Source organism: Chlamydotis macqueenii, chromosome 25, assembly GCF_036417535.1.
Source record: "Chlamydotis macqueenii isolate bChlMac1 chromosome 25, bChlMac1.mat, whole genome shotgun sequence".
Taxonomy (NCBI): Eukaryota; Metazoa; Chordata; class Aves; order Otidiformes; family Otididae; genus Chlamydotis; species Chlamydotis macqueenii.
This window is the reverse complement of record NC_141580.1, coordinates 923,788-948,026: the sequence shown is the minus strand read 5'-3', so window position 1 is coordinate 948,026 and position 24,239 is coordinate 923,788. Positions and strand designations below refer to the sequence as shown.

Sequence of the window (24,239 nt, the reverse complement as noted above, 5' to 3'; positions counted from 1 at the left end):
CCCACTGCAAGCCCACCCTGCGTGGCTCCAGGCTTGCTGTCTGCCATTGCCTCTCCGGCTGGCCTCTGAGTGTCAGCGTCCCATGCAAAAGTTGTTAGAGTGATACTTCATTTCATTCTTAACCAAGAAAATAAGCACTGTGTAAATAAAGCAGAATGTAGTTTTTAGGCCTTTGAATCCTGAAAAGCTATTGCAAATTAATCCTCCCTGCACTTGCCCAGATGCACTGTGGCACCAGGAGCAGAGGCTGGAGGGGGGTGGAAAAGCAATACAAGACAGCTTGTTTTCTTATGAGCTGAATTCCAGCTTTGCACTCCAAATCCCCGGTTTTATAGACTTTTCCGCTGAAGTTTGCTCCTGTCCAGGCCATGCCTGTGTAACCGCTCCTCTCTCTGCATTCCTTAGATTCTTCTTTTGCTCAGGACGCTGGATTGAAGAAGGAGTCTGAGGTCCCTGGTGGAGAACAGGAGGCAAGGAGGAGGAGGTTTCCCTTGGACTCTAAGCCATCAAAACAGAAAACCAAACCATGTCACAGGTCATACAAAACCACGTGTTGCGTGTTGGACAGACTGTGTGTGTTTCCTCGCAGGAGGAAAGCAAGAGCTTGCACCCGGCGGGGTACCATGGCTGCTCCACACTGCCGATGAAGTACGCCTACTACACAGCGGAGGGCTGGGCCGACCCGTCCGCAATGGTGCATGCCAACGCACACCTGCTTCCCAGCCGAGGGCTGTACGGAGCCCACCCTGTGTTTGAGCACACGGGTGCTCACGCACCGGGGAAGGGGCAGCAGGACACCTCTTCAAAAAGACCCGCTACCCGGTATCAGCCAAAGGAGGAGGGGAACAGCGGCACGGATCCTGAGGCTCACCTGGTGTCTCCCACTCTGGACATATCAATAGAGAGTCTCAACCAGCTAATCCTAGAAATCGATCCGACCTTTCAGCCGCTCACGTGCAAGCCGGTGAAGGATGTAGTGCAACCTGCTTCTCGGGGTGACACTGCTGCCACCAAGAAACAAGATCTAGAGGCAATAGGTGAGGCAAAAGGTGTTGGTCGTGTGGTGGAGCCAGCGTGGCTCAGACCTAGTGAAAGCCATCTGCAAGAGGCAGAGCGAAATCTCAGGGCAGGGGGGTTGGCCAGACACCAGCCCAGTGGGCAGGATGAGGCCCTGTGCTCCTGTGCAGGGCTGGCAGTGGGCATCGGTGACATCCCCCACTGTCCCTGTGGGATCTGTGAGGCATAAGGTCTCCTGACATCAGGGCCTCATATAAAGGAGAAGGAGAACCGACTGTGTATGCAGGCTCTCTGCCTAACTCGCCTGCTTAGGTGGCCCTGGTCTGATCACTTTTGAAACATCTCGTGTCCAGCTAGCTCAACAGGATGCAAAATAAAACGGGGACAGCAGCCTTTAATTCAATCTCCTGTTTGTTTCGCTGTGTTTAGAGAAAACATTTCTCATTAGAAATGGGACTTGTAGCTCTCAGAAAATGCCTAATCCAAGTTATTACCAAGTGACCAGGGACAGGCAGTGACCTCTGGATGCAACATCTGGAGGGTGCTTACCCCCACAGCAGAGCCCCCGTTCTACCAAAGAGCAGTGGAGCCTTTCCCAGGGTCATACTTGACCTGTGGAAGCACAAGGAACGGAAGCCAAATTTCCAAAGCCCTGGGCTATGGTACTGATCATTACACAACCATCCCATTTAAATCTTCCCAATCATTTTGCCAGGGAAATTCTTTTTCCAGGGCTTGTGTGCTCTTCCAGCAGCATACCTGGCATACACAAAGCAGAACATCAGCAACACATACCAGCCCCCTCATCCAGCTCTCATTCCTGTGTGTCTTACGTGAACTGCAATCCAAAGCTCTGCTGCATGTGCTGTTTCTGATCCAAGAGCTCTTGCTTGTGGCTCTTTTGCACTGTGTTACTACTCAACACGCTGTACACAGGGTAACACCAGCAGACAGTGTGTTGCATGCTGCTGCGAGCGTTCTGGTGCACCGGGGGAGAGATCTGTGATGTGTTTAGGTGGCTGAAGATACAGTCTCGATGCTTCTGAAAGGCCTTATCGTTTATCTGTGTCTTTAGACATGGAAATACCTTGAAAATCTGTCCCCAGGCCTCTTTCCAGAGGAAGGTCAAATGAGAGGATGTTAAAGGCATGAAAAAAAACTTCTCTTCTCCCTGAGCCCCCATGCAAATGTCTGCACAAGGAACATATGGTTGGAGGAGGACGAGGTGCGTGTCTGCAAGTGGACAGAACTGCAGCCCTGGCAGGCGTGAGGGTCCCCATGCTACAACGGGAGGCAGATAACCTGGAGTCGGAGCACAGGGTCCGGAGCGGTGTGAGCATGCCATGGGGCTTGGGCGATTCTGGAGCAGAGAGCATCCCTGCTTCCCACTGGGGTGGAAGGGGATGGCCTTGCAGATAAAGTACCATGATGAAGTGGCAGTTCAGCTCTTGGCTCCTCAGACTAGTGTTTGGAGGCATCACTTCACTCCTTCAGGCATCACTCGAGGGCTGGAGTCCGAGTAGCTCAGCAGGTAGCGTGCTGGTGGTTTTCAAAATCTGGCTCCAAGTATGGAACTGAACATCTGGAAATCTGGCCCTGAATTCAGTGGGAAAAGCCTGACTTCTGCTTTCATTTTCCTTTAACAGCTCATCTTTTTTACACAAACTTCCTACTACCGCACAGAATCCCTGTTCACCCACCTCCTCCTACTCCAGCCTTGCGACCTGTGCCTGCACTGCTGCTCCCAGCCAGCCCCGTGGAAACGCTCCCTTAGGCTCCTGCCCCCCTTTCCTCCCCTTGGCCATGCACAGGGCCCCATTGCACTTTCTGAATAATTTCCACACCCTTTCTTTCTGCCTAAGGTGGAAGTTCCCTGGAAGTACGGCCACTTGATGTGAGGGTTGGTGGGAGACTGATGGTGCCCAGAGTCCATGAGAGGGGGTTGTTCTTCTCTAGCAGAAACCACAAGGAAGGCTTTTAACATAACCGGTGCTGTAGAGATGGGAGACACGTTCATGACAGTCACTAACTCCCTCTGGTACTTACTTGTTCCTGGAGAAGAGGAGAGCATCTCAGCTTGTGTGAGAGCTGGGCTCTGTGTTTGCAGCACTTTTGCCACTCTTTGATGCTGAAAAACTTGCCAAGGTCTTGAACAAATATTTGAGGTTTAACCACACGCGATAAGCAGGAGCAAAGGCGGAAAGTAGGAGGCAAAAGGCCTCCTTAGCCCAGTGCGCAGATGCTTTTCAATTATTTCTTTAAAGCACGGTTAAAATCCTCATTTCTTTTCCCTTTTTGAGGGAGACATTGACAAAAAGCATCCGGCGCAGAGCTTGCTGTAGGGGTTTGCACACTGATACCAGAACCACGTGGCTCCGGAGTCTTTCCGAGGACGGGCTTTGGAGGAGCTGCTGCTGGCTGCCAGTGGCAGTAAGGCTGTGGAGGGGAAAGGCTGCGGTTCTGGCTCCTTCCCCATGCGTGGTCCAGCTGCATCCCCGCGGGTCCAGCCCTCCTGGCTTACCCGGCGCCTCCTCGGCGGCTCTGCGCGGGCTGTGCCGATCCAATCTCGCGCTGGGATCAGCATGGAGAAGGGGCTCAGAGAGTAACTTTTGTACAGACTTGTGCTTTTTCCACTCATTGAGCTTTATGCCCCAGAGGTCTGGTTGTTCCTTGTGGTAAATGGGGTCTGCAGCGCTTGGCAGTCCGGAGCCAGCTGCTCTGCCCCGGCCAGCTGTGCTCTCCGGCAGGTCCCAGGGCAGGAATGTAGCACATAACATCAACTGCCAGGAAGCTCAGTCAGGGCTGTAAAGAGCAGTTTTTCATTGCTGCAGCAAAAAGGTTTTTCTCTCTCCAAGAAACACCTTTAAGAAGGGGAACTTTCTCTCAACTCCATGGCAGGGCAAGAATCAGGAGCTGAAAACAAAGCTGGGCACGTTCAGACTGGAAAGAAGGTGCATGCTTCTAGCAGTGGAGGTGATTAACCACTGGAACAGCTTCCCCCGGGAGGCGATGAATTCGCCAACGCTGGAAGCCCTTAAATCAAGCCTGAGTGTCTCTTGCTAAAAGGCACCTTGTAGCTCAGCCAGAAAGTATGGCCAGTGACTGACGTGCATCGGGCACTGGGAGCTGGGCATCCCCTTGCCCTGGCTGTGAGATTTCGCAGAAGGTCTTGGAGCAAGCGATGCTCCCTCAGATGTGTTACCTTATAAATAATGTCAAGCAAAGGGGCCAGGAGGTGCCCTGCTGCCCCGAGCATGAATGGAAGAGCAGGATGAAACCCACAGCAGGGCCTGGGCACAGAAACTGCCTCAGAAAGGATTTCTCTGCTAAAGGGACTTGTGCAGGATGGGAGGAGGGAAGGAAGAGCAGACAGCCCTCATCTTGGGGTGTGTGCTTGCTGCTGGGATCACGGGTCCCTTAGCTGACACCTAGAGCCTTGTAACAGCCCTTGTCCCACACAGGTCCACAGTGCAGACAGTGCAGATGTCCAGCGGTGCCGGGGGTCCAGGTGACATCCCCATGCTCCTCCACCCAGCCAGCTCAGAGAGTGCGCAGGGCCACACGCCTGCTGCCGCGGGCATCCTCCGAACCTGACATCATCCCTGGGGGGAGGAAGCAGATGTTTTTCTCTTGAGTCAGGTACAAATGGAGCGGCTGCTGAAGGAAACACCCAGGTTTCGCTACAGGTCTCGGCAAGCACCGGCTGCGCAACACTGGCGAGGGGGGGGTCTGCAGTCAGACATGACCGCGTGTAACCCCTCTTCCCTGGGAGCCCGCCAGCACAAGGGTGGGTCGCCGTAACTTGATGTCCATGAAACCCTCACAGGCTCTGAATGAAGGCCAGCTTTGGGCCATGGGAGTCTCCCCGCAGCACCTGGGGGTCCCTGCAGCGTGCAGCGCTGCAGGTGGAGCAGCACCCCCCGTCCGTCCTGCAGAACTTCCAAACCAGAGCCAAAATTAATAGCAAGAAGAAGAGAGATGCGTGTCCCCTGCAGAGCTTAGCTAACGAACCTGACTCAAACACTGAATAGGTAACGACCTCCTCTTTCTTCCTCCAGACATTAAATACATAGAGATGACGCCAGGCAGAGCCACGTGTGCTGAGCTGCTGCAGGGCTCCCCCAGCCCTTCGGGCACACCATTCTCAAGGTCTCCCCAGCACAACGGCTTCCTGTCCCAAAAAGGGGGACTCAGAGGCAACTACGGCACCAGCAGCAGCGTGATTTTCTCGAGCTCACCCAGACCTGCAAGCCCCAGGTCGGACATTCCGAGCTGTGCGGCCTCCCCGACCTGCAGCAAGGTGTCCGAGTGCATCACTGTACCCCGGCAGTGTGCAGCTGGCCAGACCGACAGCATCTCCTATGGCCCTGGAGCTCCTGGCACCTCCCCAGGCTTCGATAATTTGCTGAAGCCTGTGCATGTTGCGAGGGCCCAGCAGAGGAGCAGCTGGGTCTCCCTGCTCTCCATGAGCCCTGGCTCGGACACCAGTTACATCCTTGGAAGGTAAATGCCACCTTATGTTCCAGTCTCGGGCTGATGATGGGGATGAAAGGGGCATGGGGCAGTTATCTCGTGTCCACTGTCCAAGAGCTCCTTCCTCAGGCTGGGAGTTGATATCCCACAGGGCTGGCACGGTCTCTGGGGTGGGCTGCGCATCCCCATCCCGGCCATACAGCCCCGATGATCTCCTACTCTCTGTCTCCCTCCTGCAGCAGCACTCACTCGCTCCATAACGACGACTCGGATTCTCACCCCGCTGCCTGCCACTCTGCTGACTGCCTGTCCCCTGCAAGCTCCCGGGGCAGCCCCTACCTGCCTTCCCCGAGCATCAGGTCTCACTCTGGAGACGCTTTTGGCCTGAGTTCCCACCAGCCCCAGGCAGCCTGCTCTACCAAAGCCAACACCTCCCCGTCCCAGAAAGGACAGGCCAGCAGCTGCCCCCCCTCCATCCTCAACTCCACAGCCGACATCCCAGTGCTGCTGGTGAACGGGTGCCTGGAACAAGGAGATGGATCTTCCAGGCTGACCAAAGCCACCCCAGCCTCTGTCAAGCAGCCTCTTGCTCCCGGCTGCAGCCTGGCCTCCAGGCTTGGTAGCCTGAACAATGCGCTGTCAGCACCAGCGCTTTCCTGCATCTCGGACGGTGAGTCACCTCCCCGCGGTAGGGCAGGTCTGCGGGGGGAAAGAGCTGCAGACCCCAACAGCTGCCAGGAAAGGGGAAGCAAACACCATTTTCTAATCTAGTTTACCTGAGGGTGATAGATGTGAAGGACAGGAAGTCCTTGCTGGAGCTGGAGATCCTCACTGTATCTCCAGAGGGCTGCAGGGCTCTGCAGGGGTCTGCAGCTGTTTGCTGATGACCCGTCATTAGCCATGACATTTTGCGCACCAGCATCCTGGGGCACATGCTCAGCAGGCAGAAATGCTCTCATCCCCTCATGGAGATTGTCCTGGTTCCAGCTAAGTTAGAGTTAATTTTCACCGGAGCTGGGAGTTGAGCTGGAGCTGGCAGCACCTGTGGCTGGGGACACATCTGGGACAGTTTACTAATTAGCCAACAGCTGGGATAATTTACCCAAATTGTGCCAAGGGCTGTTCCATCCTGTGGGACTCATGCTCAGTGTATAAAGTGGGGATGGTGGTGAGGGGCAGATTTTTGCTACTTGGGAGGGAGCTGGTCATGAGGATCTGCTGTGAGTTATTGTACTGTAATTATGTCCTCAAGTATATTCTGTTATTGGTTTTGTTTTCCATCTCTGTTTTCTTTTCCTCTGTTGTTCTCTTAAATTGTTTTTATCTCAACCGAGGAGTTTTGCCTTCTTTTTTTTTTTTTTCCTGATTCTTCTCCCTGTCCCACTGCGAGGGGTGGTGAGGGGGGAGTGAGTGAGCAACTCTGTGGTATTTTGGCTGCTGAGTGGGGCTAAACCATGACAGAGATGCAGATACGCTTATTTATAGTACCTGAGAATGAGGTTCACAATTCTGTCATTTTGTACCTGTTTGTTGAGCCCTGAATGGGTCGGGAGGAGGGGTTAGGTTTCCATTTTGCTCTGGAGGACATCTAATGATACTGGAGTTTATAAGGTCCCTCATTCAGGGGTAAACACTAGGGCTATTGTTCTCTGGAAGAGATTAGCAGAGGCAGCTCTTGGGGCAGAGGGTTTTAATGGGATTCTTATGGGGAAAGCAGGAGAGCTTTGCGGGTCAGATCCTCAGCTGATGTAAATCCCTGTGGTCCAGTGAACTCGTGCGGGGTTGGGCAGACTGGCACTGCTGGGAGATTCCCCGTGCTGCCTCTCTGTGCTCCATCGCAGCCTGCCAAGAGAGATAATTACATGAAGAATGAATTATTATGAAGAGCGGAGAGGAAGGTCTGATCAAAAGGATTGGAAAAAACTTTCCACCCTGGCCAGCTTGAAAGAGAAATATCTTTGCTAGGGTCCTGTCTTGCTCAGTGATGTCTGCTGTGAAGGTCTTTCGGGTCCCCCACAGGCCTTGATGCCACAAGGTCTCTTGCAGGTCCCCTCAGGTCTGGGCAGCCGACCATGAAGTTTGTGATGGACACATCGAAATACTGGTTCAAGCCAAGCATAACCAGGGACCAAGGTAAGGCAGCAAGTGTCTGCTGGGATAAGCCCACCTCAGACTTGCTCTCTGCAGGGCTGCTGCTTGTTCCCCAGGCTGCAGCTTGCCTCCCCACAGCTCCTCAGTCCAGCTCTTGCCCATGCTGAGGTCCCGTGGGGCTCGGTGACAGCAATTCAAAGTGTATTGGGGGCTGATAGGCATGGGGAGACCAACTCACAGGTCTAGAGGGAAGGCTCAGGAACACAGGCTGTGCCATGGCCCCTCTGTCTCCACCTCAAGTCCAGCAAAGCTTCTCCTGCCTCTGACTGTGCTGCTGCTCAGCATGGCCTTCCTGGCGCTGACCCTGTCCTGGGGACTGCAGGGCCCTGTGGGACCGAGCTGGGGCCCCTCAGCCCACTGGGCCACTGCAGTTGGTACCTGCACGAGGGACATGCATGTACTCGGCAAACACTCCGCAGTATTTCTTGCCACTGCCAAAGAACAGCTTCCCGCGAGAGCATTGGCCGGATGTGAAACGCAACATGGGGAGGTTCCACCTGTTTTGCTTGGCTGAGCCCTTGCCTGTGCTTTGACAGCAATCCAGCTGCTGAAGGACAAGGAGCCAGGCACGTTCATTGTGCGGGACAGCACATCATACCGGGGGTCTTTTGGATTGGCGATGAAGGTTCCTGTCTCTCCATCCGGCAGTCAGACAGGTACAGGGTCTTGCTCGGGTTGGTGTGGTTTGCTTCAGGGATTTCACGGAAACTGGTCAAACTAAAGTAAGCTGAGAAGCCGCAGGACTCTGGTAGTACGAGATGCTGGCAGCAGGGTCTGTGCGTGCCCATTGCACCCCTGCACGGGGGCTGGCACTGTGCTTGCCATGTCGAGCAGAAGCACCGGGGGATGTCCTGGGACAGCCCCGGGGAGGGCAGGGGCAAAACAGCAGCACTCAAGCCAGTGCTGACGCTGTCTTTGCTTGCAGACGATGAGAGCAGTGACCTCGTCCGGCACTTCCTCATAGAGTCCTCGGCCAAAGGCGTGCGCCTGAAAGGAGCCAGTGAGGAGCTTTATTTCGGTAAGGACAGTGCTATCGCCCACAGCAGCCCTGGAACTCCCGGAGCTGTTTCCAAATTCCCCTCAAAGCACCAGCTGGGACTGGGGCCACTGCACAGCCCTGCAGTGAGTGTGGTGTTGTGGGGGTCCTCCAGCCCCTGGATCCTCCTCACTCTTCTCTGCTAGTGAGACTGTGGAGTAGTCTCCAAACAAGAACATGGAGTGGGGGTTGGAAAACCCACTTTTGTCTCTGTGAGGCCCCAAATAGTCCATGTTAGCCCCTCCCACACCGTTCTGAGGTCCCCAGGACACTGTTGTGGGGTCAGAGGCACGTGGGTTGGAGGTTTCGGGCACCAGGACCTCTCCAACTCGTGGTTCTGTGTTGCAGGGAGCCTCTCTGCCTTTGTGTATCAGCACACCATGACGCCGCTGGCGCTGCCCTGCAAGCTAAGCATCCCCACCCGAGGTAGGTGTGAGGTGGGCAGGGATGCTCTGAGTGGTCCCTCCTGCAGTGGGGAGGGGGCCGAACTGCCTGGGTGCCCCCACAGCGGGGCTGGTTGCCCTGGCTGTGGGTGCAGCAGGGACCTGCAAGAGCTGACTTGAGCATGAGACAGCGGTGACTTGATTCTGCTGGGGATAGAGGATGGTCAGCAAAGCAACGGGGAGCAGGGGACCACTGAAGGTGGGTGAGGAAAAGAGGAGTGGGGGGCTCGGAGATTAACAGAGCCATTAAGTTAATTACTGCTCTAAACCCCTGCAATTTAGGCAGCATTTGGGCCTCTTGTGAGATAAGGAATTTCACCCAAGGCAAAGTGGTGACCCAGAGCAGCCTGACCTCGGTGCTCCTGCTTGTCATTTGTGCAGATCTTGCTGATGGAGAAGACAGCCCTGACTGCGCTCCAGAATCTGCTCTATCCCTGCTGAAGAAAACTGCTGGTGAGGAAAGGCTGCTGTCACCAGGGGACAGTCGAGCTTCCAATAGCTAGAGCTCTGGGCGTGCACCTGTGCTTTGGGCTTTAGTCCTTACCTGTCCGCCACAGGGCTCTATTATTTTTGTGTTGCCCGTTCTGACACCGTTCACAGAAGCAGCTGAAAAGCCAGTGCTGTCTTTGGATCTGAGCAGAACAGTAAGTCACCCCAGTGCATCTGTGGGTGCTGGTACAATGTCCTCCTCCTGGCTTTATCACCAGCTTGGAGATACCTGTGGGTTTTCCTCACATCCTCAGATCATGGACCTGCAAGGGAACCTGGTATTTTTAAAGAAAGGAGAATTTTGGTCCTCATGACAGTGAGGTAAAGCTTGAAAAAACAGTTTTTAAGGTCCCAAGGTTTTAAATAGCTGCTGATTTTTAAGCCTCTCTCCTGATTGGCACTAACCAGGGTATTGGACGGATGGGCACTGAACATCTGGAGTTTCTAGGAGAGGGGTGAGGCAGTTGGGGGCTGGTTGAATCGCTGAGGGACTTCATGGGAACCTCATGGAAACTGCACAACGGGACAGGGAAGGGTCATTGCTTCCCTTCTGCACCAGGGTGCCCCCGGCCAGGGTGCAGCAGTGAGTGGGCTCCAGGTGAGAGCAGAGAGCGATGCGCAGGAGACCGTGCAGATGGGTCACGATGCAGTCAGGGGAGTCAGGAATCATTTTGTTTTGCTGGAAATTCTGAAAAATAAGTTGGCAAGCTGAAAAGTTTAGCTTGACCCAGAACAGCCCTTTAAACAGCTCAATCAGCCTGAAATGTCATGTTTTAGGTTGGCCTTCAGCCATTAGTTGGCTTGAGGTATTTCTGCTTTTCATTAAAGGAAATATGTAATAAACAGAAAAAAAAAATCCAAACCTGACATTTAGAAACCGGAAATTAAATACTTTGACTTTTTAAACAATTAATGTAAAAAATAAAGTAAACCAAAATACATTTGTGAAGAATTTCTGAGTCACCAAATCCTTAATTTTCATCAAAACAAATCTGACCCATGTACATGTGTCCAGTTCTGCAGAATAATGCCTGGGACCTGTGCTCCTGGCCCAATGCTGAGCCTGGCTCTGTGCTGTCCTTGCAGTGTGCAACGTCTTGTACCTCAACTCGGTGAGCATGGAGACGCTCACGGGAGCCCCGGCCATCCAGAAAGCCATTTCCTCCACCTTCGAGCTGGAAACACTGCCCACACCCACCCTTGTGCACTTCAGAGTGGCAGAGCAGGGAGTGACGCTGACGGACATCCAGAGGAAGTAAGAGCTGCCTGGAGAGGGTCAGGACAGGGCTACTGGACTGCTGCCGCTGCCAAGGGCTCACCGGTGGTGAGGTGCAGGAGAGGAGCTAAATGGCTCACGGAAACGCAGCTTGCTCGTGACCGCCCAGCTCTTTTCTTGCCTCTCAGCCTGCCAACGTGCTGCTCTGCGGCACGTCAAGAAAAGCTGACCTGCTGGGATGAATCCGTGTTGCAATCTGGGGCGGACACAACCCCTTTTGTTACGGCGCAGGACATGATGGTGCTTTACGAGAAGCTAGTGGCAGCCTCTCAAGAGTGGGAGGCAGGAGCCAGCTGAACCCAAGAGCTGCTTGCGCTTTGCCGGTTCAGTGGCCAGCCCCAGGGAGCTGCACTCCCACACGCCCTGCTCCCCAGCAGCCACAAGCCTTAGAGCAGGGCTTGAATTTGCAAATTCCCAGTTTCTCCCACCAGCTCTGCCCTGGCACTGCCCTCGTCTAACGCCTCCTCCTCCCCCTGGCAGGGTGTTCTTCAGGCGACACTACCCCTTGGCTGCCATCAGGTTTTGCGGGATGGACCCTGAGAACAGGAAGTGAGTTACTGGCTGCGCTGCGGGTGTCCGTGCCGGTCGGAGCTGCCGCGCGGTGCTGGCTTCCCCACGGTTCCCAGCGCGGTCTCGGCAATGCTTAAACTCCCACGTGCTAACTGTGGGCTGTGCAGCCCTGGGCTTCACATGCTGGGGTTGAGATAAATATAACCCTTGACTTTGCAGCTGATGGAATGAGTTAAATACCAGCCTTTGAGCAAATCCAATTTTGTTCTTCCCTCAGGTGGCAGAAGTACTGCAAGTCCTCAAGGTAAGACCTGCACGGGGACCTCTGGCAGCTGAAGCGTGTGCTGGTGCAAACCTGGGGCGGGAGAGGCTGCTTGGGCCCCCCTCACCTCTCCAGCGCGGGTGCATTGCAAAGCTTTGCAGAGCAGCAAAGAATCAAATGTTAAGAACAAAGAGGGGACGCAATAAAGGTTAGGGTGGTGGCAGGATGAGGTGCGGGATGGACCGGTGAAGTGTTGTAGGCAGTTGTCCTGTCACTTCGCAGTGACTTGCTTGCTCTGGGCTCACGAGGTGAGTTTCTATCCGGCTCTACCTTGTGTTCAAGAAACTTTTCACAGCTGGGGAAGCCTGGCCAGAAACATTTCTCCTGGCTGTTTTGCTTCCAAGTAAACGTGATTGGGGAGTGGGCCAAGGTGGAATTGCTGGAACCAAGGTTTTGCTTTGTGGCTGGGGCTAGTTTAAGCGTATTCCTTTGGATTCCTGGATGCAACCTGAGTAAGTATCTCTCATTTTTCAAAGAATCTTTGGGTTCGTGGCCAAAAGCCAGACAGATTCGGAGAACCTCTGTCACCTGTTTGCAGAGTATGACACTGGGCAGCCGGCGTCGCTTGTCATCGATCTTCTCTGCAAGCTCCTGCCAGGCCCGTAGAGGACAAACCTCGGGACAGCTCAGGGCTGGCAGCTGCCCGCTCACTGCTGAGCTGCTACTGCTCACCTTTTCCTGCTTCTGGGTTGCATTTTGGCAACAGCTTATATTTATATTGTTTTGTTACATACCGTCACATCAAGAGTCTCAGTTAAAGATTTTATGCTCTGGTGGGATGAGACATTCCTTTGAGACCCTCCACAGGGCATCGCGTGACAGCCCTCATTGCAGTGGCTGGTGCTGGACAGGAGCTGTGCTCCCTGTACAGAACTGCCACCTCCCTCACCTGGCACACATGGTTGGCTTTGCTCCGGAGGGCTGGAATACTGGCTGAGATTTCCACTGGCAGCGGGGGGATGCTTGCACTCAGGGTGTCTGAGCTGAGGCCCATTCCGTGGAGCTGAGCTCCCACCTCAGGGGCTTGGCCCTAACTGCCCCGCAATGCTGCAGGAGGGGAGGTGCAGGCAGGGAGGGGACCAGCATCAGGAGCCAGTTTTGCAAATCAAAGCCTATAACATCACTCGGCCCTGATGAAAAATCCTGCTTCCCTCAAAAGGCAGAGATGTCAGAGCAGCATTTTTTTGCCTGGTGCTGGTAAATTCTCTTGCCCTTTTTTGCGAAGTGGGGTTACAGGCTAGCTCAACCTCCAGGCATCACAGCAAGCTGAGAAATAAATGTTGACATTTTCATGACAGCAAAATGTTAAGTTTTTGGAAATTACTTGCATGAATTTGGGCCAGATCCTCAGATGACGTAAATTGGCACAGACTTGTGGAAATCAGTGCTGCTGTGATTTACACCAGCTGAAGATTCAGCTCTTGCTGTAATCTGAGTGGCGAAGAGCGGCTCTCGGCCTGCTGTGCAGCCACCTCCCTTTGCACTCACTTACCTGGTTCCTCTCCATTGTTTTAATTTTGGATCTCGTGCTAACAAACCATGCTTTGGGGTATTCTCAGTAAAGCAGTGGATTGTTTATCTCACCACAAATACCGCAGAGATGTTAGCAACTGCAGTATGTTACTTTGCTCTCAAACTGCCAAGTGCGTGCATGTGTTGCACATAAAGAAAAAAAAAATCACTCTCCTCCAGCCAGGCTGTGAAACAGTGTCCAGCTGCAAGAGCTCTTTGGCAACAATAAAAACAGATATTAGAGTTACTGCGTGGGGCGGGGGGAGCACCTGGCTCCAGGAGGAGAAACTAGCAACGGTTTTGTACCACCTAGGCTGCCTGCCCTAAGCTCTGCTCAGCCAAAACCCAGCACCCAGCCTGGGGCCAGGTGCAGTAAGCCTGTCACCCCTGGGCTCCCTGCACTTCTGCCATCCACAGTGACTGCCCACCATGTGGGCGCACGGACACGAAGTCTTGGGGACAGCAGGGCAAGCGGCAGCATGGTGGCCAGAGGGGTTTCTGCCTGGAAAAGTCCTCACCCTGCACTGGAATAGGGAGCCACCAGCTGTTGCAGGTGGAGAGCGTGCAGAGCTTCACTCTTCAATGAGATGTGGGCTGGTTCACGTGGGACCCAGACACTGCTGAGGGCTAGCATCACTGCCCGCCTCCCCCATCCCAACATAACAGGGTCCTGGACCAGCAGCGCTTCCGGACGCATCAAGGGCACAGGAGAGTTTGCTTTCCTCCTGTCACCGGCTTCCTGGTGAAGAGGGAAAGGGCCATAGCCCTCCCTTGGCTGACCGGGAGGAGCAGCAGCTCGCTGGGTAGCCAGGGGAACTGGGGGCATTTGGGTGCCCCTGGATCTGTAAGCATCGTGGGAAGGGACAAACGACACCCAGACCCCGTGGCACCAGCCCCCATGCTCCCAGCCCAGTGCCCCTGCAGCCACCAGCACTGGGGGCAGCTGGAGAAGGACCCCAAAGGAGAGCCCGGGGAGCTCCAGTCCTGGGCAGCCATTGGCATGGGGCTGGGGCACTGGGCTGGGCTCCAGGATAGCTGATGTCTTCCCTGGTCTGGCTGCCAATCTGCTGCGCCAGCAAATTACAGCACTTGTCTACATTGGCTGTGGATGGCTGCCTTCGGGCCCAGCTCCTCCGGGGTGTTTGCACAACCCCGAGCACTGCCAGCCACGGAACGCCAGTAACCTGAGCATCGGGCTGGCACCAGTCTAGTCGACACCTCCGGCCCCGGGGATTCACGATGCCAGGGACCCAGCTGCCCTCCTGTGACATGACTGCAAGCGACACTGCCTCCTCAAGCGAGCACGTTTGCTTGCAAACGCTGTGAAAGAGCCGAGCTGTGGCCAGGCACACAGGGCAACCAGGAGGTGTGTGGCTGCTGGCATTCCCATGCCTGGGCATCTCCCAGCTGTGTCCCCTGACCCCCTCCCAAAACACTGTGTGGAGCCAGTGCACTCAGTCCATAGCAGCACCGGCATGCACACAAGCACGTGCTACAGGCTGCGGCTCTGCGAGGCCAGTGGGGCTGCCTGGCCATGAGCATGTCACCCTGGAACAAGACAGTGCCTGGCCCTGTCCTCCCTTGAACTTTGAAGACCATCTGGTGTCTTGTCCCAGCCTGCCACCGTCTCCAGGCCCCACTGCCGCTCTGGGCTGCTGCCCTGTGCCACTCGGCAGGGCTCGTGGTGATGCTTCTTGCTTCCCTTGCTGTGGCAGCGAGCAGGGGCTGAGCTGGGACTCACGAACAGACGTTAAATCGTTTGCTTCCCACCTCATCCCTCCTCGGCATAGCTCTTACTGAGGCTTTGTGGGTGCCTGGGTTTTGGGTGCTGCCGAACCCCAAACCTGGTGCAGTGTCCCCAGGCTGGGGGGGGACACCACATACCCGGGCAGGGACGGTGCAGCTGAGCCTGTCGCCACGCTGGTGGGATGCCCAGCTCCAGCCCCGTGCACTGTGGATGCTGCTGAGCACAGGGAGGTGGCCCACTCCCGCAGGTGGCCCCACTCCCGCAGCCCAGTCCTGGGATCTACAAACCAGACGCTCCCAGCTCAGGCATTTTTTTTTTTTTTTTCCCCCCACTTCCAAGCTGCTGCGATCCAGCCCCCTGCCCCTCCTCCAGCTCCCCCCACCCCAGGCTCCCTTGTCCCGCTCCACAGCCGGCTGTGCCCGTGCCCCTGGCAGAGGACAGGGAGGTGCCTTTGGAGGTGCCAGCTTCCCCCGTCTCCTTTTCTTTAAAGCAATGCAAAGATAAAATACACTCGATAGAAACACATTAAATAACAAGAAAAAATAAATACAGTAATTACCTTTTTTGACAATACAAATGTTCAACTTTACTGTAAAAGAGTCAATGCTACACAGGAGTCTGAAGGGATGGGCTTGGCCCAGGAGGAACTGACAAAAATCACATCGGCGTGGAAAAACGCCGCTGGGGTTGGGGAGCCTTACGCTGGTATATGATCACGTGTAAATACAGCCTTAAACTACAGGAGAAACAATACAAAACGCTGGAGCCTCTGCGCTGGACACCCCAAAACCAGGAGAGGGTCTGCTGGATTTATGGGTGCCGCCCTGGCCGCGTGCGGGAGGGTCCAGGCGGCTGAGCCCGCCAGGCTGGGGCTGCTGCCGTGCCCTGCACCCTGCCACGGTGCTGCTGGTGCAGCCACACGGGATCGGCACCGTGACCAGTGGGGCTGCGGGGTCTGGCAGGGCCAGGGATCCTTGTCCCCACAGAGAACCATCCTGGCAAATCAGGTCAGTTTAGAAACAGCGTGCAGCCTCCTCCGAGTGGGGCCATGTGCAACCGCGCAGGTGGCGGGGCAGGCGGGGGATTGAGCAGGGTGCCAGGGCGGGCAGGGGTTTCAGCAAGAGCCTGGTGAGGCGCTGAGCCACGCTGGTTCTCGTGCACCTGGGGACACGGGAGGTGACACCAGGACGGTGCCACCCAGACAAGACGCTGTCTGAAGCTGTGTCAATGAGTTGCAATGCTGAGCCCGGTGCCAGCGCCCATCCCGGCTTGCCCCTTTCTTGCCATCCGGCCAGCCCTGGCCAGCAGGACAGCAGCACTTGCCAATCCCCATCCCCACCTGCACTCCTGCCGAGATAAGTGCTGGGGAGCTGCCATGTCATGCCGTGCCGTGCTGTGCCATGCCGTGCCATGCTGTGCCAGGGAGCTGCTGGGGGACAGCAGGGTGTTTCACTAAAACTGAAACATTTAATTCCCATTGGGAGCCTTGGCACCCGCCAGCATGTCCGGGTTGAATCCACACAGAAAACCAAAACCTCCCACTGTGGCCATGGAGTTGGGGGGGGGGTGGGTCGGGGGGGAATGGCAAAATCCCTTCTGTCTTTGGCAAGCTTGCCATGGAGGCCAGCATGGCTGTGTCTCACCTAAAAGACATTTAGGTGAAGAATTTCCAGCCTAGCTGGCTCCCACCAAAGAGCCTCAAAGAAAAAGAAGGAAAAAGAAAAGCTACAGAAATAGTGACAATTTCTCAGCTGAGAACTTTGTGCTGGTAAAATCTGCAGATCTCGTCCCTGAGACGTTCCAGAAATTCGTCCCGGTTTTGTCATGTTGGCCAAGTTGGAAGAAGACAAGACAGAACCCATTGTCAGCAGTGCCCCATTCCACAGAGGCAGAGGATTGCATCTTCAGAGGCCACACAGCTGGTTTTAAGATCCCACCAACAACATTTTTTAAACATTAAAAATCTTTGGGGAAGAAAAAAACCCAAAAGAAGCCCTTCCTACTGGGAGATGTTTCCTTGGCATCCCTTGTCCCCTGACCCTCCCCTTAGACCCAGTGCCCACGGGGATGCAATGCATGTCTGGGGCTGCCCGAACCCCTCACCTGGGGACAGGGCAGGGAGAAACGGGACAGACAGAAGGAAAATGCTGTAGCCACCAGCTTTGTCCCTGCACAAGGAGCAGGACAGGGCTGAGCTGGAGGGCAGGCAATTCCTGGGCCATGGGGCTGGGGATTGTAGCGGGGAGGGGGAAGGTCTCTTATTGCTCGGTGCAGCTGCGATGCCTGTCGCACGCACACACTTTGGGCGAGACAGAGCCAGGGAGGGTCCCAGGCAGGTGATGGCAGCAGGGGTCTCTGGGACCCCCAGTTGCATGGGGTCCCCCAGTCCTTGCCCAGGCAGCCGCAGCACGGAGGGCAGGATGAGGCACTTCTACCGCCACACGCAGAGGTCTGGCATGGATGGCAAGGCACTGCGGGCAGGGGTACTGCCGTGGCACTCCACGGGGCACCGGCACAGCTGCGGGTGCCTGTGGGGCCAGGCTCGGCCGGGGCAGCAGCCGAGCTTCTACTGCAGCCACCAGGATCCGAGTCCCCCGGCCGCGCCGCAGCAGTGAGGGGCCGGGGCAAAAGCCAGAGGGGCGCAACGGGGTGGAAGGGCAGCAGCGGCTGCAGGAGCAGCACCGAGGGGCAGCAGCATTGCGGGGGCTCTCCACCCGCTCCACCCCAGGGCAGCATCTGTCCACGCAAGTGTCCGTGCGGGATGCAGGTGCTGCCAGCACAGGCTGGGGACCTGTCAGCAGTGGCAGCTAGTGGTCATGGCACAGGTCGCGGTGCTGTGCCCTGTGGCGAGGGCAGCCCATGGTGTAGAACACGGCGGCAATCCGGGGTGCATGCCGGGGTCCCCCGCCACTGGGGAGCTGGTTGGCAGTCGTGTCCCCTCTCTTCCTCTCCTACGCAGCCCTGACGGCATCCTGGTCGTGGCGCGGGGCCACCACAGTCGTGCTCACATGCTGTCTGCCAGCTGGTGACAGTCCAAGTCCCCCTTCAGCTCCAGGAAGCCTGGCAGCTTCACCCCTGTCTTGCGGTCCACGCACCAGCACTTGCCCCGCTGCCCGTCCAGCGCTGGGTGACACTGAGGGGACGTGTTCGGTGAGGGGCGCCCGGTCCCATTCCCACAGGCTGCCTGGCTGGGGCAGCCGGGGGCTCTGGTAGGGGCTTTGCCAACCCCCATCCCACCGCAGGGCCCCGCAGCACCCAGAGGGTGATTCCCACCGAAGCCAGGAGCTGCAGGTGGGCTCTGCCGTGCCCCAGCACTGGCCCATCTGTCCGTGTCCCCCTCCCAGCCTCTGCAAAATGCCCCCACATGAGCGACCCCCCCCGCATTGGGTGAGAGCATCCCGTCCTACCTGCTTGGGATGGAAGTTGCCGTTGCGGTCGCAGTTGGGGATGGGGATGACGTACAGGTCCTCGTGCGTGCGGGTCTGCGAGGCAGCCAGCCTCTCCAGTGCCCGGTGCAGCTCGCTCTGGCACGAGCCCTGCGCCTGCAGGAAAGCGGGGGGGCTGAGCCGGCGGCAGGGCTGGTGCACACCCCAGCTCCAGCACACCAGGACCCTGACCCTGGAGCACAGCCTTGGGGCACCCAGCACCCATCCTGCCCTCCCCAGCCCAGCGCCACCCCGGCACCCAGTGCCACACAGTGCTCACTATGGGCCGTGTCTCCTCACGGTGGTATGGGCTCCCGCTGTTGCGCATCTTGTTGCCGTTGTTGACCCGCTTCGCCTGCTGCTTCTGCAGGCACTTGCGGTCGTGGATGCTGCAGGGGCTGAAGCTGTTGTTGGGGTGGTCGATCTCCTCCTTCTCTGCAATGACACGAACCAGAGGGGGTTCAGCGCCATGGGGCAGCCCCAGGGATGCCGATGCCCCCACAGTGCCCTGGCCCTCACAGAGCAACTCACACCCCTGGGCACAACGCGCAGCCGGTGCTGCCAGACCCCACGCCTCTCTCCCTGGTCCCCCCAGGTGTCACTCCCAGCCCCGGGTCTCATCCTGTCCTCACCAACCCCAGCATGGCGCTGGGCTGAGCTCTCCCTGCAGCCCTGGGAAAGGTTCTTGGGACTTTTTACAACTCATTAGTCATGATTCACAGCCTTGTTGCCATGCATCTGTTATTGCAGGTTGCAAATGCACACTGCGAGAGCGTCGGGCGGTTGTGCCAGTGTTTTGTGTGGTGCAAGGATACAGCTGTGCTCTGACTAGCCACATGCCACCAAGCACCGGCTTCTTGCCCATGGCACCGGACCCACATGGCTGGAAGGTGACCCCAGGGCCCCAACAAGACCCCAGTGCCTCCCAAAAGCTGCCTCAGAGGAGCTGCAGCAGGAACGGGGGCACTGGGGCTGCACCAGGGCAGTGCTGAGCACCCGCCAAGCCCAAAACTGCACTAGGCGCCGCAGCCAGGAGCAGAACCATGCTCTGCGCAAAGACATGAAAGAAGAAATTCCTAGAATAAGAAAGCTAATCTCTTGCGGGGCCAATCCCAAAAGGCGGCACTTGGCATCCTTGCCTGCACCAGGAGCACAGCCAAACTGCGATCCCAGATGTTGGCAGCTGGCGGGAGCGTCATGAGACCCAAGCTTTCAGTGCAACTTTATTTTTAAAAAGCTGCCAGTTCTTCTGGTTTGGGGTTCGTGAACGCTCTGGGGAGGGAGGGCACCCCACAGCGCCAGAGTCCACCTGCGCTCAGAGCCACGTTAGGCACAGCCCCAGCAGCGTTTTGACTCCCAGACCACCTGGGCTGTAAGAGGAAAGCCACCACAGCTCCCTGTCCAACTTTCTCTCAGAGATGGGTTCTGCTAATTAATATCACGGCCTGCAATGGGAAAAACCTTCCCAAACCAGGCGGGGGACACTGATGGTGGAAGCACCCAGGGGCTCACAGCACCAGGGCTGGAGGCTGCCTGGGTGATGCCGGGCACCGGCCCCTCCCGCCGTGTCCGGGCAGGATCCTGGCCCCGGTCTCCCATTGGCACCTCGCGCAACAGCTCCCCTGCAGCAAAGGGCTCCTGGACCTGCTCCCAGCGTCCCGGTTAAAGTTCACAGCAAAGCCCCGATCAAAGCTTTCTCCTTCGTTTGTGTTATTTGCTTTTTTTGTTCAATCTGTCCATTTTTTTTTCCAGGAAATTGCTCATGCCCTTGAAACTTGAAACACAAAACCAAAGTCTCCAGGACCCCATGCAGAGCAATGCCAGCCACAGCGCACGCCAGCCCAGTGGCATCAAACACCAGGCCGTTGTGCGAGGCGGGTGCTGCTAGCAGAGCCCAGGTAGGGGCTCGGGCAGGGGTGCTCCTTTCCTCCCCTGCCTCCCCCTGCACCTCCTCGGGGAGAGACGCCAGGCAGGAGGAGGATTTCTGCCCAGCCTTCCGCTTGGCCCACGGACAGGAGACACAAACGGGTCATTCAGCGTCGCCTTCAATTAACGGGAGCCGCAAATGAGGTTGGTCACATGCTGAACTTGTGATTCACCGCGCTGAGCCCGAGGGAGCAGTGAAGGGCTCCGGGTTCCACAACACAGCATCCGGTGGGAGGAGAGCAGCCAGCAAAGCCCCAGGACTGCATGCGTGTTCCCAAGGGCCAGAGGGGACACGTCCACTTGTCTGTGGCCAATACGCCACATGAGCCACAGCGAGTCCTGATACCCTCTGCTTCCATATTCAGTACCCTTAGTGTCACCTCTGGGTGCTCCTGGCAGGCACCGGTGCAGCGCTGGGTCTCTTGGCTTGGCAGGCACTGGCACAGGGCAGTCTCTGCTCGTCCTGCCGAGCACTAACCTCCCGCAGAGCGCAGGGAGCTGGGGCACAGAGGTGGCTGGGTGCAGACACCAGGCACCTACTGCCCCTTGGCCAGGGGCACTGGCCTGTCCCCAGCCCATGAGGACACGCTGTTGAGCCCTGCCGTGCTCAAATGCGGCTGAGCGTTTCTGCGCCTCCCAGCTCGACACTTGATGTGAGCCCGATGGAGGGGACGTCAGGATGCAGATGCAGATGATTCCCTGTAGGCACCAGAGCCTCACTGGGAGTAGTGCCCAGCCCAGAGAAACCCAAGCACGGGCACAGGCCAGACCCCATCCCGAGGGACAGCGCAACAGCCGCGCCTGGCCCCTGACCGGGCAGAAAGGAGCAGTGACAGATGCGTGCGGGGTGGATGCTGCTGGGGGCTGAACCCAGCCTGTCCTCGCTGCCCATGTGCCATACAGCCAGGGCTCAGCCACCACCGTCCCTCCCGGTCACTGTGCATGAGAAGGGAACAGGATCTGTCCCAGCCACTGCTGAGAGCAACCACACGGGATGCACGCAGCTTTATTACCCAGCATTATTTATTTACCCAGCATTAAATCACTCATCGTGTGCTGGGGAAAACGTTCTCACCTCTTCCCAGCTGCCACACACGGGTTCAGCCACCACCACCCCCAGGCACCCGCAGGCTGAGCCAAAAAGCCGCAGCTGGAACCTCCTGGATCTGGCCCTGTTGCAGGGCTCCAGCCGAGCAGCAGGATGTCCCAGGACCCAGCCCGGAGCTAGCAGACCTGGAAGTAGGAGGCAGTGACCAGGGTCCTGCACAAGGTCCCCAGACCCATAGCTATGGGAGAGGGTCTTGGGTCAGGGGAGTGGCCACCATCCTGTCCCACAGGTCCCGAGTGAGCGGAGAGGCTCATTCCTGGCGATGGAACAAGGAGCCATCATCCAGCCCCTCTGAAAGCCCAGCCCCCACCGATCCCACCCAGTCTCTTCCCTGGAATGCAGAGCCCCCCAGGCCAAGCCCCCAGACAAAGTATTTACTGTACAAGCTGTATATTAACTGCTTCCCAGCCACCCGCCCACCACAGCCTCCACTCGCCTGGCACCCACTCAGCCCGGGGGGACACGGGCGCAGACGAGGGACACCTGCTCCGTATGCCCCTGCCCCTAAATAAGCATTAAGTCCCTTCTGCTTCCCTAGGTGGGACACGTCAGATGCACCGGCCATGCCAGGTGCCCTCACTGTGCCAGGCAGGGCTGCGATGGGAGCGAGGGACCCTGCAGTCCCCAGCCCCATGCTCCTGCTGGCTCCAGGCTGCCAGAGCGGGACAGGGACCCACAGCTCAGACATCCCACTGGGGCCGCAGCGAGCAACGTGCTGTGGGGTGTCCTACTGGCCTGTCCCAGGCGAAGGGGCTTGCTGCTGCCTGCTCCCCTGTCCTGCCACCTGCAACACTGCAGCCAGGCGCGGTGACCAGCAGACGAGTCCAGCTCCCACAGCCACCCACTCATTTCTGGCAAGGCTGAAACACCACGGGAAGGAAGGGAAAAAATTGCAAATCTGTTTCCTAAAGGCTCTGGGAAAAATGTTGCATTACACGGGGCATGGCCAAAACCAACAGGCCTTGGCAGCCCAACGCAGCCCCGGGCCAGGGAACCCAGACAGCTCCTGCAAGATGTGGGATGAGGACAGACAGGCAGGGCAGGGGGTCTCCGCAGTTGACCCCAGGCTGAGCACTCCAGCACCCATTCCTGTTGCGGGAGAGGGGCAGCCGGAGGGGCCCATCTGCACAGGGGACATCGGTGTGGGGACCAGCCATGCGAGGAGGGAAAGGAGCCCTCGGGGCCACAGGGACAGGCGCTGCTCCAGCCCCTTCTGGCCCTCAGGGAGTTCCGGGTGACCCCATGTGTCACGGACCATCCCGTGGCAGGATGCTGCTCCCCAGATCCAGGGGACACATTCCCCATCACAGCGCGCAGGACAGGTAAGGGGGGAGCATGGCATCCAGACCCACTGACGGGCCATGTCTCAGCCCACAGGTGTGGCTCCATTCCCACTGTCAAAGCCACGGAGCGACCTGTGCAGCTCCAGGGCTGGGATCCCACTGCTGGCTTGGCTCCCGGTCCCCAGACCCTGCCCAAGCACCACGAGGGTGGCAGGGGGGACACAATCAACACCTGTGCCAGGGTCCGGGGGCAGATGGGCAGAGGCAGAGCCCAGGTTTCTCCAGCCTGGCCCTGCCTGCTGCCCACATCCCCTCACTCTGCCCAGCTGCAGGAAGGACACAGCGGAGCCCGGCCTGACCTGCGCAGGAAGCAGGTGTCCCAAGCCCTCTTTCCTCCAGAGCTGCTAGCGGCATCCCGGGGAAGGGGCAGAGCAGGGGTCACCATGCCACGGGAGCTTCCCTGGCAGCTGGGTCCCGTCCTCAGAGGCCACGGGTGCCTGCAGGACCCTGGGATGGCTCCACCATCCAGGGACACCCCGCAGCCAGGGCATGGTGGGTGGTGGGTCGCTGTGAAGACCCCGCTCCAGCATGTGCGGAGTCACCAGCCACGGCACTGCGGTGAAGAACGGCACAAGTGTCACCCACTGGTACCCGGCTGTGGAAGCTCACACAGCTCTGCGCCACTCCATCCCCGGGATGCAACTCTCGCGTGCCACCCCGTCCCATCGCAGGGTCCCTGCCGCTGAGCCCCTCGCCAAGCCGGCAGAGAGCAGGTGGGCACAAACGGGGGCTGCTCGGGGGGGGGGGGGGCGCCCCTGCCCTTCGCCCCCCGGGTCCGGCCTTACCTGGGGGCTGCAGGCTCTCCTGGATGGCCTCGACGTCAGCCAGGTCCGTGCAGACGCCCTGGCCGTGCATGAGGGTGTGCAGGGGCCGCGGGACGCCGCGGGGCGGGTAGCAGCGCAGGCCGGCCCCGCAGCGGGCGGTGTACACCCCGCAGGCCGTGCCGCGGCCGAGGGCGCAGGTCGCGCAGCAGCCACAGCCGGGTTCCCGCACCAGCTCGGTGCAGCCTTGCGGTGCCTTGCACCGCGCCAGCCGCTCCTCCGAGCACGGCGGGCACTGGATCGCCTCCTCCCCCGCACTCCCCAGGCCCGGCCCCCCCCCCGCCGCCGCCGCCGCCGCCGCCAGCAGCGCCAGCAGCACCGGCAGCGCGCGCCCGGCCGCCCCGCACATGGCGGCTCCGCTGCTCCCGGCGGCGGGCGCGGGGCAGGCGGGCGGCGGCGGCAGCGGCGGCGGCTTTATCCGGTCGCTGGCCACACCTCCCGTCGCCGGCACCGGGGCCACCGGCGGGGCCGCCCCCGCCACGGAGAGACCCTGCCCCGCCGGCGGCGGCTTCAGCACTGGGGCAGCTCCTGTGCCGGGCAGCGCGGAGAAATCCGGCCCTGCGCAGCCCCCCGCCCCGCGCCGCTCCCCGGAGAGCGCCCCGAGTCGTCCCCCCCCCGCCGCCGGTGCTGGAGTGGGAGG

At 58.1% G+C, this 24,239-nt stretch overlaps 2 protein-coding genes across 3 annotated transcripts; one reads left to right on the top strand and one right to left on the bottom strand.

Moving 5' to 3' along the window:
• The first annotated feature begins 526 nt into the window (after positions 1-526).
• Positions 527-13,012, top strand: TNS4 (tensin 4). The gene is made up of 12 exons (XM_086766973.1): positions 527-1,037; positions 5,076-5,520; positions 5,730-6,160; positions 7,537-7,623; positions 8,178-8,297; positions 8,567-8,659; positions 9,026-9,103; positions 9,502-9,573; positions 10,696-10,864; positions 11,366-11,434; positions 11,673-11,699; positions 12,194-13,012. The coding sequence occupies exons 1-12, from the start codon at positions 527-529 to the stop codon at positions 12,321-12,323; spliced, it is 2,232 nt and encodes a 743-aa protein (XP_086623099.1). The 3' UTR covers positions 12,324-13,012.
• Positions 13,013-15,536: 2,524 nt separating this feature from the next.
• IGFBP4 (insulin like growth factor binding protein 4) lies at positions 15,537-23,953 on the bottom strand. 2 transcript variants are annotated; one of them, XM_086767017.1, is made up of 4 exons: positions 23,564-23,953; positions 18,682-18,836; positions 18,384-18,518; positions 15,537-18,160 (listed from the first exon to the last, which is right to left on the bottom strand). In XM_086767017.1, exons 1-4 carry the CDS (start codon positions 23,946-23,948, stop codon positions 17,981-17,983), a joined length of 855 nt encoding a protein of 284 aa, XP_086623143.1. In that variant the 5' UTR covers positions 23,949-23,953; the 3' UTR covers positions 15,537-17,980. The 2 variants fall into 2 exon arrangements, with proteins under 2 accessions (XP_086623143.1, XP_086623144.1); XM_086767018.1 differs by having other exon boundaries at positions 15,537-18,109.
• Positions 23,954-24,239: the final 286 nt, after the last annotated feature.

Coding starts and splice junctions, on each gene's coding strand:
- TNS4 (XM_086766973.1), top strand. CDS start 527: ATGTCACAGGTCATACAAAACCACGTGTTGCGTGTTGGACAGACTGTG. Junction 7,624..8,177: donor AAGCATAACCAGGGACCAAG/GTAAGGCAGCAA, acceptor GTGCTTTGACAG/CAATCCAGCTGCTGAAGGAC. Junction 9,104..9,501: donor GCTAAGCATCCCCACCCGAG/GTAGGTGTGAGG, acceptor TCATTTGTGCAG/ATCTTGCTGATGGAGAAGAC.
- IGFBP4 (XM_086767017.1), bottom strand. CDS start 23,948: ATGTGCGGGGCGGCCGGGCGCGCGCTGCCGGTGCTGCTGGCGCTGCTG. Junction 18,837..23,563: donor GGAGAGCCTGCAGCCCCCAG/GTAAGGCCGGAC, acceptor GTGTCATTGCAG/AGAAGGAGGAGATCGACCAC. Junction 18,161..18,383: donor GCAACTTCCATCCCAAGCAG/GTAGGACGGGAT, acceptor TGCCCCAGCCAG/GCAGCCTGTGGGAATGGGAC.